The sequence below is a fragment of the Oppia nitens genome, unplaced genomic scaffold, assembly GCF_028296485.1.
Source record: "Oppia nitens isolate AA-2021 unplaced genomic scaffold, nextdenovo-longstitch-racon4-pilon3 scaffold17_pilon_pilon_pilon, whole genome shotgun sequence".
Lineage (NCBI taxonomy): Eukaryota > Metazoa > Arthropoda > Arachnida > Sarcoptiformes > Oppiidae > Oppia > Oppia nitens.
In genome coordinates this window covers 1,288,440-1,302,900 of record NW_026533196.1, presented here as the reverse complement: position 1 = coordinate 1,302,900, position 14,461 = coordinate 1,288,440, and the positions used below count along the sequence as shown (strand labels likewise).

At 31.5% G+C, this 14,461-nt stretch overlaps 2 protein-coding genes across 2 annotated transcripts; one reads left to right on the top strand and one right to left on the bottom strand.

Annotated features, from left to right (window-relative positions):
• The first annotated feature begins 84 nt into the window (after window positions 1–84).
• LOC128965518 (39S ribosomal protein L10, mitochondrial-like) lies at window positions 85–1,125 on the top strand. Its single transcript, XM_054312225.1, has 2 exons — window positions 85–280; window positions 353–1,125. Exons 1-2 carry the CDS (start codon window positions 211–213, stop codon window positions 1,039–1,041), a joined length of 759 nt encoding a protein of 252 aa, XP_054168200.1. The 5' UTR covers window positions 85–210; the 3' UTR covers window positions 1,042–1,125.
• Window positions 1,126–1,297: 172 nt separating this feature from the next.
• Window positions 1,298–14,123, bottom strand: LOC128965516 (disco-interacting protein 2-like). Its single transcript, XM_054312223.1, has 13 exons — window positions 13,458–14,123; window positions 7,687–7,767; window positions 7,482–7,559; window positions 6,779–6,825; window positions 6,006–6,714; window positions 4,649–5,942; window positions 4,339–4,478; window positions 2,627–4,251; window positions 2,195–2,560; window positions 1,953–2,127; window positions 1,767–1,890; window positions 1,491–1,705; window positions 1,298–1,409 (listed from the first exon to the last, which is right to left on the bottom strand). Exons 1-13 carry the CDS (start codon window positions 13,543–13,545, stop codon window positions 1,372–1,374), a joined length of 4,980 nt encoding a protein of 1,659 aa, XP_054168198.1. The 5' UTR covers window positions 13,546–14,123; the 3' UTR covers window positions 1,298–1,371.
• Between the last annotated feature and the right edge of the window lie 338 nt (window positions 14,124–14,461).

The following is a 14,461-nucleotide window of genomic DNA, read 5'->3' as shown; positions in this document are numbered from 1 at the left end:
AAACCAATCAAAACACTTATACAGTACTCAAACTCAATGACGTCAAACACAATCTATGTTTATATACTGTAAATGTTTATAATATGAATGGAAAGCATTGAATGAATGGAGAACTCTATTGATGTACTGTTTGTCGGCATTTAAATCAAGTTTTTATTAACAATTAAATTGTATTGTTTTGACAAAACATATGACATATCATTGATTATAATGACCCGATTGGTACCGAAATTATGGCCATTTATGCACTCATTGGGTAAAAGCAAACTCAAGATCAATGGTATATTTAATCATATTTAGTAACCAATTGATTTGACTTTATTTTAATACTAATTTTATTGTTATTTTTTAGTGCCATTTGGTGTATACGTGTTGACCTCACGCGCCAATCAAACAAGTCAACCGCGAAAGTACACTGAAGTACACTTTCGGCGCAAACAAATGTTGGCCGTCTGTGAACCGATATTAATGAAAGATAAACGATTGCCGTCTGAGAAGTGCTTTAATTTGACGCCAATAGAAGATCGTGGGATTCATCCGTTAGACAAACTATTGGCTAATGATATGAAACACGAGTTGAAGACTTCGCATATGATTTGTTTCTTTCATCAAAACTTGATGACCAATAGAGAGAAGAAAGGCGTCAAAAATATGTTTGAACACCAGGACATGTATTTGCGGTATTATAATCCAGATATCGCTGAGTTAGCATTGATCGGTACGAAATGGGAATCAGCGTTACATTTGTGTCGACAACAAGACGTAACTGTGCTCTTCTCAGCCAAACCCCAAGTTTCAAAACTATTGAAATTAACTAAAAAATGTCCACAACTTGTTCTTATGGCTGCCATTATTAACGACCGGTTTATGAGTCTCGACGATCTTAAAGAGTACAATCGTTTACCTAATTTGGATACACTTCGCGCTCATTTGTGTCATACGTTATCATTGGCAACCAAATCAATGACAGATAAAACTCTTTACCCGATATTAAGTTTGACCAATAATATCGATGTTTATGTTAAAGATCAAAACAAGTGATTCTTAAATAAAACTTTATTGAAATTCGTGTTTAAGTTAAAAGCATTATTTATATATATATATATAATAAAAGCAGTTTTGTAGTCATTAATTAATATTCAAAAAGTCATATTAAAAACAATTATTAAACTGATTTGCAATACACTCTAATATTTAGTCCTAATATACAATACAATCAATTGATTTCTCAAATCATGATTTGATTGACGCAAAAAAACATATCAATACTTGAAGTGCTATTAATATTCATTTCAATGAATATAACGATCGCTAAAAAGCAATGGAATGTCGATATAAATGTAATAAAAAACAAAATATAACAAAAACTCATCACATATTGTACGCCACATAAATCGGATCCAATTGGTCTGCAAAATGAATGCAATAAATAATTATTTAAATAATTATCGGTAATTACAGTACACAACACTATCTTATATATAGCAAACCTGCGAGAAAGCCGTCGCGCAAATGCATTCGTTGTTTTTCTCCTCTCGAGTTGATTGGAACCACTCCGGGATCGACAACAACTACAACACCAACTATTAAGTGGTGTTCCTCTAAAACAACATTAGTCACTAATGGTACCAAATCTAACGCTTCATTTTCTTGACCATCTAATTCAACGACTACTACTAATAGGTTAGTCCACGTGAACACAGCACTGATGACAGAAAAAAGTTTAACAATGATTTAAAGATTAGTCTAGAGTTGACAATACTAACCATTCGGATATTTTCTTATGAGATCTCATAACACTGTTCTCAATATCAATTGGATGATATCGAAGACCTCTTAGAGTAATGGTTTCATCGAGAGATCCGACAACAAAGATAGCGTCGTGCAGTTCTGCCATTAAATTATAATAATTAGTTGATATATTTAATTGATTCAATTTAATGGATCCATACCTCCGTCTGCCTGAACCGATTCGGTTCGCCTCAAGAAACCTAAATAACCCGTTCGAGCATATGATTGACTCGAGTCACCGGTAATAAGTCTTGCATTAAAGTGATCGTTGTGTAGTGAATCGTCACCATAAATGGTGAAATAGCCGCTTGAGTTTTGCGGTGATTGAACCCAAATCTATAGTATTGATTGATAATTAGCTCAAAACTGTCAATAATAGGAAAACAATGATAATAATGAATACCTCTCCAAGATTTGAATCACCGCAATGGCCTTTGGTTTCTGGGTTTGCGATCACTACTTTAACTCCGGGCAATAACTTTCCGGACTCTGTTAAACAGAGGCTGTGCGGTGCCCCGCGCTCTACAAGTGTGACCCTATCATTACGTAGCGCACGGGTATCGACATACACAGTGGTTGGGTCAGGACTGGAGGCTCCCTGTAGGCAAAGGGCAACATTGACTCTACAGCCAAATGATGTGCTGACAGCACGCGCTGAAAGACCCAAACTTTGAAATAATTTAGTGAAAGAATTTGTGAGCGATACTCGTGGTCTCTCTTCGGCGACCACAACACATGTGCGAACACAGCTTAGGTTAACACCTCTTTGCTGTTAAAACATAAAAATTAATTAATTTATCCAAAATATACCGTATATAATGTTTAACTAACAAACCTTCATTTGTTGGATTGAAGAGCCCAACCCTTTAGTGCAGAGCTCCATAACCCCGTATGAGCAGAACGTATCGCGAACTTTGTATTGAGAGACTGTAGTTAACCACAGACTTGGATTGAGCTCTACTTCTGAAGGAGGAATAAGTATTGAGTGATGACCAGAATATACACTATTGAGACACCATAAGACAAACCCGAGTCCAGAATAGGAATCGAGACAGAGAGCGATGTGACGCGAGGGGTATAATTCACAGGCGAGTTTCATACTGCGGCACAGGGATGTGGCGGCAGCGTGTGATATCTTAATACCTGCTAACATTCCTGTTGTGCTAACACTGAAATCAAGATAAGCTATCATTTCGGGTGTGGGCGCCCTATAAATACTCGTCAATTTTTTCTTAGGCAAATCATCGGTATCAATAGTTTGTGGCCAACCCTTGATGTCAACCACATTACCGGCTTCTTTTGATTTAAGCAGTTTAATGACAGGTCCGGTTGACAATATTAGCACCGACTTTGATACGTCAACAATCATGCGGACAGTTGGCAGTGTTGTTTGCAAATTTTGCGGATGTGGTGGTCTTATTGTGACCGGAACAACACCAATGAATAGACACCCATAAAAAGCACATATAAGATCAATTCCCGGCGAATATATGAGTGCTACGTGATCGCCGGTATTCAACTTTCCTCTCTCTAATAGAAGACAGGCTACCCTTTCAGCTCTTTTAAAAAGCTGTGAACAGGAAAGGGTTTGAGTTTCACCGCCTTTCGAGTTGAGGAGTGTATGGATATTATGGTCGGGAGAAGTGGTCGCTCTCCACTTTAATATCTCTGAAATAAATTGATATTTTCTAGTTGTGTCTGAATCCTCTTCTATTGATCCGACATCCCTTCCCTGTGCGACTGCAAGCCGTACTCCCTGAACAATATTACCGACCATAACAGAAGCCGGACCTATTTCTGTGTGTACCTCTCGTGGTTTGGGCAGATTTGTGACGCAAGTGTGCGGACACATGAGCACATTTGCCGGATGTAGCGCTCCTTCAAGGAATCGACGCTTTACTTCTGACAAATGGATTCCACCCAATGGTGTTTTGGGCAAACAATTTGGTGGCACTAATGCAAGACAATAAATACCCACCTGATGTATACTATCAACCGCTTGAAGAACTCTACTCATCCATTGGAAGCTCTCTTCTTCAGTACAATCGGGACGTTGTTCTGCAATAACACAAATTCTTTCGTCTCTTAAAACTTTGATTGCAAAGATGGCAATCCTTCCCCGGTATACAAATTTCATTGGTTCGACGGCCAACACAGTRGCAATCAAATCATCGGTGTTATGCTTACGGCCACTCACAGTCATTACACCATCTCTGGTACCGCAAACAAAAACAAGAGCACCGGGTCCCATAAAGCCAAGTAAGCCGGTTCTCACAAATGTTTGCTCACTGAATGGATGACCATCTGAGTTAAGTGGTTGCATACGGAATATACTGTTTGTGAGTCCTTGAAGTCCCCAATAGTTAGAACCGGCAGCTGTTGTGCTCAAACAAATCTCTCCGACTTCATCAGTCTTACAGAGGTGTGGCGGACCATTGATTTTAACCACAGCCGCGATTGCTATCAAAATTATAAATAAATATATATATTGTTTTAAAATTTTTATTTCCTTTAAGTGATTTTAAAAGAAATATTATTGCAATTTACCTCCGGGTAAGACATGACCACAATCTTGTAATGTTAATGATGTCAAACTGTTTTCTTGATCCACTCGAATAACACCATAGCTAAGTGCAGACATAGACAGAACACCCCTTCCAGTGGAGCCAATCCCTGTTCTGCCCGGCCTTAATAAATTAAAACAATACATTTTAATACTTTTCTATAAATTCTAATCCAATCTATTGTTTTTATTAATTTTTTAAACATTTTGTTTTGACAAATTGAGAAAATAAATATATAAACTGTTGCTAAATAAGGATAGGCATAATAAAAACAAATGAAAAATTGAACAAACCTTCTAACAGAGATAGTAAGTGCTTCGGCTGATACAGCACAGGGACACATTGCCTCCACTCTTAGGCCTCTACTATGAAATACGTTTAGAAATTGATCACAGGATGAGAGAGACCATGGATTAGAGCCGTCGGCAACCAAAAGCATTCGCAGAGAAGAAAGATTGACATCTTTATGGTCTTTTGTGGCCAATAAACCCCAGTGAAGATCACGTGATTTACATATAGCTACTGAAGCTTTGTATTTAGTGATGACTAACATCCAAGAGGCCGGATTTATTTTCATCAGTGCGTACGGAATGAATATAACGTGCATACCATTCAAAACACTACAAAGTATTGAATGCCATAAACCGACTTCACGTTTAAAATCCAAAACACAAATCATAATCTCTCCTTCAGTGTAATTACAGGAACCGGTGAGAGCCCGACAATGAGATATCATTGCATTTCGTGAAACTGTCACTCCTTTCATAGCTCCGTCTCTATCAACACTATATTCAATATAAGCGGGCGCTTCTTCTGAGATCCGTGAAGGCGGTGACCAATCTTTTGGTGGTTTACCTAATGTATCAATTATAAGCCAACTAAGTTTAGGCCAACCCTTAAACGTATGTATTTCTCCCGTTGCTGTTTTAGGAAGACCTTTATGACAGGCCTCGGATGTTAAAGCAAACGCTACATTACAACTTCCCAATAGAAAGCCTATTTGCTGTGAACCTGCATCACGTCTAGTGAGGGGTACTTCAATAGCCACAGGAACGACACCAGCAGTCAAACAGCCATAGTATGCACTCATGAAACCAATTGGATCATTGTTTGGAAATATTAGAGCCACTCTATCACCAGGTTTTATACTCAATTCTCCTTTGTTTCCTATTTTGTTTAATAAATTGTATGCTATTTTTCGGGAACGGCTTAAAAGTTTGCCATAAGTTAAAGGTGGACTTATTTTGCTATTAGTATCCAGTACTGTGGCTGCGGGTGCTTTAAACGTTGCCGAACCATATCTATGAAGAGCTGCTTCTAATGTTTTGGGAAGACCACCTGGGACCATCAGTTGCTCACCAATTGCTGGCATCATTGTACTGCCCTCAGGCTTGGGAGCTGTCGGGTCCAACTGATTAGCTGCTATTTCAAGATCTGTCTCGTCATCCACATAGTACTCAGGAAGTGGTCGTCGTTTAGGTCTTTTAAGTGTATTAAGAAGTTGTTGTATTTTTGCAGATACTTTCCATCTTCCAGTTCCCGTTCCTGTACTATAAGTATCGAGACCTTCAAAATAAATAGAGAAATCTTATTAACAGTTATTTTGTGAAATTTATTGTAAACTTTGTTTTTTTTGTTGTTTATAATTACCTGATTGCAAGTCTCGCGAATCTCGGATTGATTGTGCATTTGAGGTGACGTCTGGCTGAGCGTTATATGTAGTCGAAGGCGTCAGGTTTTGCATGACATCCGCTAAGTTAACGATTCCGCTGTCAGTTCGGGAACTGATTCTCTCGGGCCGAGTGGGCGGAATATTATTGGCGTAATCATTAATCGGTAAATTATCTCTATTGTTACTATTGTTAATATTCATGTTATTTATATTGCTATTGATGTTGTTTTTGTTGCTGTTGTTACTACTATTGTTGCTGTTGTTAGTATTGTTAGAACTGCCGTTTTCACGGGAAATGCGGGCATTTATAAGTTGTTGTTTAAGAATCTGTTGTTGATGTGGAGGTAACGGTGGCTGTGAGTGTTGGTGTTTGCGGCGATGTTGGTTACGACTGATTTGTTGAGCAGCCAAAGCATTGCTATGTTCCTGAACGGCTATAATTCTTGGCGGTGGCACCTGTACTTCGTGTGCCGGCGACGACGTGTTTGATGTATCAGATGAAGTAATCGATTGGCCGACAGAAAATGGTCGCAAATTCTTGTCGTGTTCTGGAGTAGTACTGCTGCTATCATTAAGAATACTATCGTCATCTGATGAAGAATCGGTAACCCGTTTGCGGTCCCGGTTTGGGGAAGTGGCCATCACTGATGTCCGCTTTGACGGCATAGGTAATGATGGTTTTGGTTTCTATTATGCATTTTTATCCATCAGATTAATTGTTAAGATAAGACACGAGTCCTAATTTACATACCTTTTGCATAGCAGCCAACGCCTGCTGTACCGCCTCTTGTCTCACCTCTGCATCAAATTATTATTTATTCTAACATTAGTTTAAATTACTTATAAAAATAGTTTGTTATCTATAAAAATCTATAAGATATCGATATTATTATTTTTATTATAATTATCTAAGCATTTGTTTAAATGTGTGATTGATATTTATATTTAGAGATTTGAGAAAAGAAATAACTATAAAATATTTTATTTATAATATAATATAAAATACGTGATTTAAAAGATAATTTCCAAATTAAGTGAAAACTAATAAAAATGTAAAATTAATTCATTAAAAAAATAAACTATAGTAATATTAAAATGAAAACAAATTTAATTAATGTTATACTAGTTTAATGACATTTCTCTAATCATTTGTTCAAATCATAAGTTCAATAAAAGTGAAAAATTATCACTAACTTTATAGTTAGTGTCGTCTAAAATAAACTCATAAATTGAAAACATGAGACAAATTTTTATTTGTGTGAGAATTGTCTCTAAAACTTATGTATGGAACCGGTCTTTAAAATTAAAAAGTGAAATAAATACTGTTTTTAATGACTAACAAGATATTCTTTAATTATTTTTAACTATTTTTATAATCATTATAAAACAGTGTTATATAATAATAATAATAATCGGTTAATGGATATGATTTTAATGGTTATGAGATGACATACCGGAATGGTATCGACTCTCATGTCGTGTTAGTCTCCTATGAGCTCTTCTCTTGGCACGTGTTGAAGGACTGGCAGCGCCTATATTATGATAATCAGTAACAAAATAGTGATCTTAACAATTATTTTTAGTAACAAACATATCTATTTAATATTACTGATTAAAACTGTTAAATATAGTATTGAAATGTCTAACTATAGGCCATACCTGACTGATTTTGATGGCACGTTATATAGGGAGCCAATAGTCGCGATCTCTTCTTCTCGTATCCCTTCTGAGTGATGTCGCCTTTAAATCATTTAATAATATTTATTATTATTATCTCTCAAATTAATTCATCACAAATTGTTAAGTGTTAGCAATGTATTGAAGAGTTTGAACAAATATTTTACTTTTAGATGAATATTTAACATTACTATTAATAATTTTCTATTATTAAAACTACTATACAGTACAGTATATGAATAAACAATTTTATGTAAAATACATTTAATGATATTGAATATTATTGTTAATTAATATTTCAAACATTGCTATCAAACCAATCGTCAAAATTGTTAAATAAAAACAACTATTATATAAGTATTATTGCATTTCATTATCTCAAAAACAAACGAATCACTGAAAAATGTTGAAAAATATTAAAAATAATTTGATAACACTTATATACATTATTACTTAATAAATACTGTTAAAATGATTAATTCAAAAATATGTATCTTTGAATGACATTTTAATATTGAAACAGCATATTATTACTCAATACTTTAAATAATTTATACAATTAGTATATTGTCTGTAATTTTGTCAAATAAAATTTATTCAGTAGTAATCATATAATCCAAACTCATTTAATACTGTATAAAATAATTTTATCCAATATATTTGATCTAAATCATAATTTTAAAAAAGTAATTGTGATAAATTGAGTTTCGATAAAATTTTATGGATATAATGAAATTAAATTATATTAACCAATCTATTATATACTGCATATACAGTACATGTAGTTGTATTTTATACAAGTATTACATATTTAATAATTCATAACAATTGTTTTTAGGTGTTATGTAAGCGCTTATCAATTTTTATTTATTCAATAAAAATTGAACTTTCATTCAACATTTGTAATGAATTGTTTTATATAATATACAAATATATATTATATTTAAAAAAGAAAGCAAACGTTTGAATTGAATATATATTAACATTTTGTATATAAAATTAATAATATAAGCCGTATAATAAAAATGAATAGTTTATATCATATGGTTTTAATAGTTGTGTTATTTGTCATTAATTGACTGCTTAGGACAGACCTGTCAATAGAAAAAGGTCGTCATCTGAAGAGGTTGAGTCAAAATCAGATGATGAGTGAAGTGATGACAACACTTCCGCCGATGATGTGTCAGATGAGGTGTCGTGACCACAGAGCGGAGCAGTGGATGACTCTTTGGTCATTAATGCCTGCCATACATTCAATGGTAGGTCCGACCAGATGTGCTCCAGATGTTGTCTCTCCTTCACTGCTGGCGATTGTCTCATATTTACAGTCAATCTCTTTGTGAATCCTTTCTCATGATTATTATTAACACGAGTTTTAAAAAATTGTGAATTGTTTTGATCTACATTTGAATGAATTACAGATGAATTGCTGTATTGATTGCTTACTTTCCGATGTCTTAGTCTTTGTCTCTCTTTTACATCAATTGATTCATTTTGTCGATAGTTGTGACTCTGTTTGGTTGCATTAGCTTTAGGGTATAAATGAGATGAATGTACGGATCGTTGTTGGGATTCAGATGATTGACAATATAAGACATCGCGATTACCACAACTCAACTCATTTCTTGGAAATCGTACAGACATTTTAGCAGACATACCATTGATTACTTCATTATAACCATCAATTCAATTGTTTCATTCATTATAGTAATTATTTAGTCAGTTTGTTGTTGTGTTTGAATTAAACTATACATATGTGTAAGTACTGTAAATTATAGACACTGCAAGTAATAAGAGAGTCAACACACTTTATAATACACTAAAAAAAAGTTAAGTCAACTTTTTTGGTCGATCTCTCACTTTAAGACAATTTTAGCACTTTTTATGTTTATATATTCAATAGTTGTGTGGAGTCGAGGAGCAGGAGTTGCAAATGAGATGCAAACTCAAGGGATGAGTTAATGTTTATGTATTGCATATGTATTCACTCAAATGGCTTACAAATTTAAACAAATTTTTAAATAAAAATAAATGACAACTAGTTTTTCAGTTAATATCACAATTTCAATGATTTCAATGGTGTGAAGAGGTCTGTCGCAAGTGTCGCCAGAAAATTATATTCAAAGCGATATCTGAATTAAATGCAATCATTTGTTTCCTTATTTTTTAGTCGCCATAAATGGGTTTTTGTATATATATATAACTAAAACATAACATAACAGTTGTTTTTAAAAACATATAAATTTGCCGTTTATTACGTTCAATGCACTCAATATTATATTCCGATGGCAAACAACATTACAAATAAAGTGGACATGAAATTGGGTTATGAAACGAGTGCTTTTAATCACTATATACACCAATTTTTTTTATACCCCAATCATATGTTAAAAACAAATTATTTTCATAACCACTCAAAACATAGGATAAACATAAAATCATAAATCAATTAATCAAAAAACATGATTTTAAACAGATTTACTAGAAAAACGTCGGCAAATAAAAACTTTTTATATAATCTTTTAATACTTATGCATCAAAATTGACTATTTTTATCTTATTAGCTACAAAATCGATAAGTCGTTAACAAAACTATAAACTAAGAAAAAAAAGTATTTTTTCATTTCAAAATAAAATAAACTCTACTAAAAACATTGGATATAAACAGTGGATAAAAACTGGTGTTATATTTAAACTGTGGTATCATTTGTTATGCGACTCATACTTTAAATACATATGAATTAAGACAACCCGTAATGAGAGGGAGACAAACATAAGAGTTGATGGAATCGACCGGAGAAGCAGTAAAGGAAGTCAAGCAAACCGCCCACAAAGTTATGGGAGGTTTAACTGAGGCACAGGAAAAGTCCAATTCCTACACCAATTACTTCATAAGGGAATGTCTGCCTATATATAAACCTAATAGTATTCTCAAGAAAATGTAAGTGTGATAACTGTGCTCTGCTTATCATTTATTTATATATATATTGTGATACTGTTGTGAACAATAAATTGTTTGATTTATAAGCTATCAATTCATCCATTCATGTAAATACCGGATAATTGAATAAAAATCTATTAATTTCTAATCGAAATTCTGTACACAATCTCATTGACAAATACAGTATATAAAAGCAGATACATCCCTGTGCTAACACAATGATAGTACAATCAATGAGAGAAAGTGACTGACTGTCCCAACAAATGATATGCTATTTGTATCAACATTGGAGGCAACAACTGGTACTGTATAATGAACTACTGTTAGGCACACAAACACTACTTATTTTAGAGTAAATCATATCGTAATGTGTTTTAAAGGCACACTTCAAGTGCTGAAAAACGCTTCACTCAAATGCTTTTTCAGGACAATAACATTGCAGTTGACTTTCATATTATAATAAAACATTATAAAGTATAATTGTAGAGTACATTTATAAAATTATTTTATATATTTATAAAATGACAAAAATATTTCTAGAAAGTGTCGATAACATTCACGACACACCCGTCCACTACATCCCTATTACTACTTTATATGACTACATAATCTGATAAATGACTGTATAATAACAAATCTTAATAATAATGACAATTATACTGACAACTATACAATTTCCTATTATACTGTTAATGCAATCAGTTTTAATAAACTATAATCTTATAAATACTATAATCATGTTTTAAAGCATATTGAATCAAATTTATTTAAATTAAGTAATTGTTTTAAATTTATTTTTCATATTGCAATCTCACATATTATTAACACAAATCTTAAATTATTAGTTACACAAGAGTTTAATGTAACAAAATTTAATGTTTTATTATACATTAAATTCAATATGTAATGTATTAACTTAAATTGAATTTCATTAAAATAATACATATAAATTATATATAAATATATAGTATTTAACAAAAATAAACCGTCAATTGAGGTCAAGTGCGGTCATCATATTTCAAACTACACTATGATATGTCTATCAAAAAATCTAAAACTCTTGTATCGCTAAATATACAATAAAAGTCAATATTTAATTCAAATTCAATATATTATATACATATTTAATTCATTTGTAAACAAAACAAATTCACATGAAATTTGATATTCATTGGTATTGAAAAAGTATCTAATTATATATGAATGCAATTTGCAGTCCATTAAATCAATTAATTGTACCATAAAATACATATATGTTAGCAATAATATAAAAAACATGTATTAATTGCAAACTAACCGATTAAAAAATAAATAAAAGATTTTATCTCAAATACAATTAATTTGAAATTTATAAGTACAATACAGTATAATGTTAATTTAAATAAATAAAAATAACTAATATTATCTTATAATTTACTCACTATGATGTTTTACAAAAGTATTTATATTCATGATTTTATATTAGATTGAAAAATTATATAAATAGTTTGCATTAAAATTGTTAAATTGAGGAAAACTATTAATGGGAAATACATTTATATATTTAAATAAAATCGTTGAATAACATTGTGTTGTAATAATTGGTATATTAAATAAAATGTATGACAACACAGGCGTTCACTCGTTATTATCAGTATAAATATATACACTGACAGATTGAGGGGACCGGTAGCCAAACAGGTACAGGTATTGACTGAGGCTTTAAACTCTATTGACAATAAACACTACGGCAATAAGCATTGAATGTAAGAGCCGGTGATTCATTGGTAAGGATTTTTATTTTTTAGTTTTTATAACTTATTTGGCACTCAATTGAAAGCAAAAGAAAAAACTTGAGACCAATTATTTTGAAAACTGCTTTATAACTGCTTTACTCTTATATCTGTTTACTTTATTTCTTAGCATTTATTATAAATATTTAGATATATTCACATAAATATTACAAATATATATAAATTTATATGTTGTCAGCAAATTTAATTTTCAATATTTTTATAAATCATTAATAACATATTTATTCTCATTTATGTAATATCATATTAAATAAATTCAATACATTTTTTGTTTTGTTTTATTAAACTAAATATTTATTTATTTATTTTATGTGTTATGATTTATACAATATATTTTGTTCAAAAATAGCATTTAAAAATTTTAAAAATATTTAAATGACATACATAATATATTGTTATTTTTATTGAATTTATAATTATTACATTTGATATTATAAATAAGTATTATTATTATTATTTGTATTAATAAAAAAAATATCACAATATAAAATGTTAGTTAACAAATACCACTAAAAATATTTTATTATGAAGTAAACAAAAATAAGTTTTTCATGAATTTAATAATTAGTAATTAAACGAAACATTTGTTAATTTAGTTGTGATAAACATCTTAAGTAAGCTCTCATATGATATGATATACTTATAGCGTATTATTTTAATACTTTAATTAAATTAACACAAAAACATTACAAAATGCATGTTAAGTGATTAAAATCTTTTTTAAAAAATATTTAAAAAGCGATTAAAACTATAAAACAAACATTTATTAATATTAATATAAATATAACGCATAATTAACAATAGTATTAGTGACTCGTTTGCAATTGAAATGCATTTACATTAAATGAAATAAATGCAAACAAATTAGCAAAACATATGATTTGATTAAAATCAATGACTTATTATAAGTTATATTGAAGTGTATTAAAGTTATTGAACAAAAAACATATGTAATTATAAGACAATTGGTTTGATATGAATACTGTATGAATAATATGAATGCAATTCACTGGACATACCTTCGGACAACTCGAGCTCGAGTTCGGCCAACTTTTCGCGGACATCGGTCGGTAGTGAAGACACGTCGATACCCAAGTCCAGTGTCATTGTATGAGACAGACAACCACTTCAACACATCAATTATCATCAACTGTCACAATGGAGTGACCAATGAAGACACTGACAATATTGAGCCGACATTTAGATCGGCATTTCAGTTGCGGACAATTTTTGTTTCAAATAATCAAATGATGTGTTAATTGCAAACACAGTCAAGAAAAACAAATGTTTAAATACAAGCTTTAAATCATTTAATTAACTAATCAATGGATTCATTGAATTACATATCATATTAGTTGTCATATAAAACATTGAAAACATTAATCAAAAAAAGCATTCATTGATTGCACAGTAAAAATCATATGTTTGTCTATTAATTGGTCCATCAATTGGCTGATAGATTGGATTCATTCACTTATGGTTTGTCTATTTGTTTATATCAAATGGTTGATCACTTTTGATGGACACTGTCTTTTAAATAGTATCTTCAAGTGAGTACATCCACAGCCTATGCAGCCATTGTTGGCGTTATTTAGTGTTTGCACTCAATCTCTATAGCGATAAATGCATTACTTTTATCGATAATAACATTGCATTCAATTTGAAATACAACTCTAGCGTAAAGTCTATGGTTTTCTAAGCACTAGAATAACAACTTTGTTCATGAATTGACACTCCGATGGATGGCATACTCTGCACTTATACGGCTCATACCCTCCCTGTGCTTCTCAAATGTATTTTCTAAATGAATAGAGAAAAGGTTTGTATGGGTTTGTTGGCCACAAAAAACCGGATCAATCTCTGCTATTCATTACAATACATTAGCCCTAACTATACATATGATAATACCTTTCATATGAGTCATAAAATCATTTTCCTGATTATATGAATATTCATTTCAAGTCATTTGTTTCACAAATTATTAATTAAACTTAATTTCAAATCTATTCGCTGTTTTTATGTA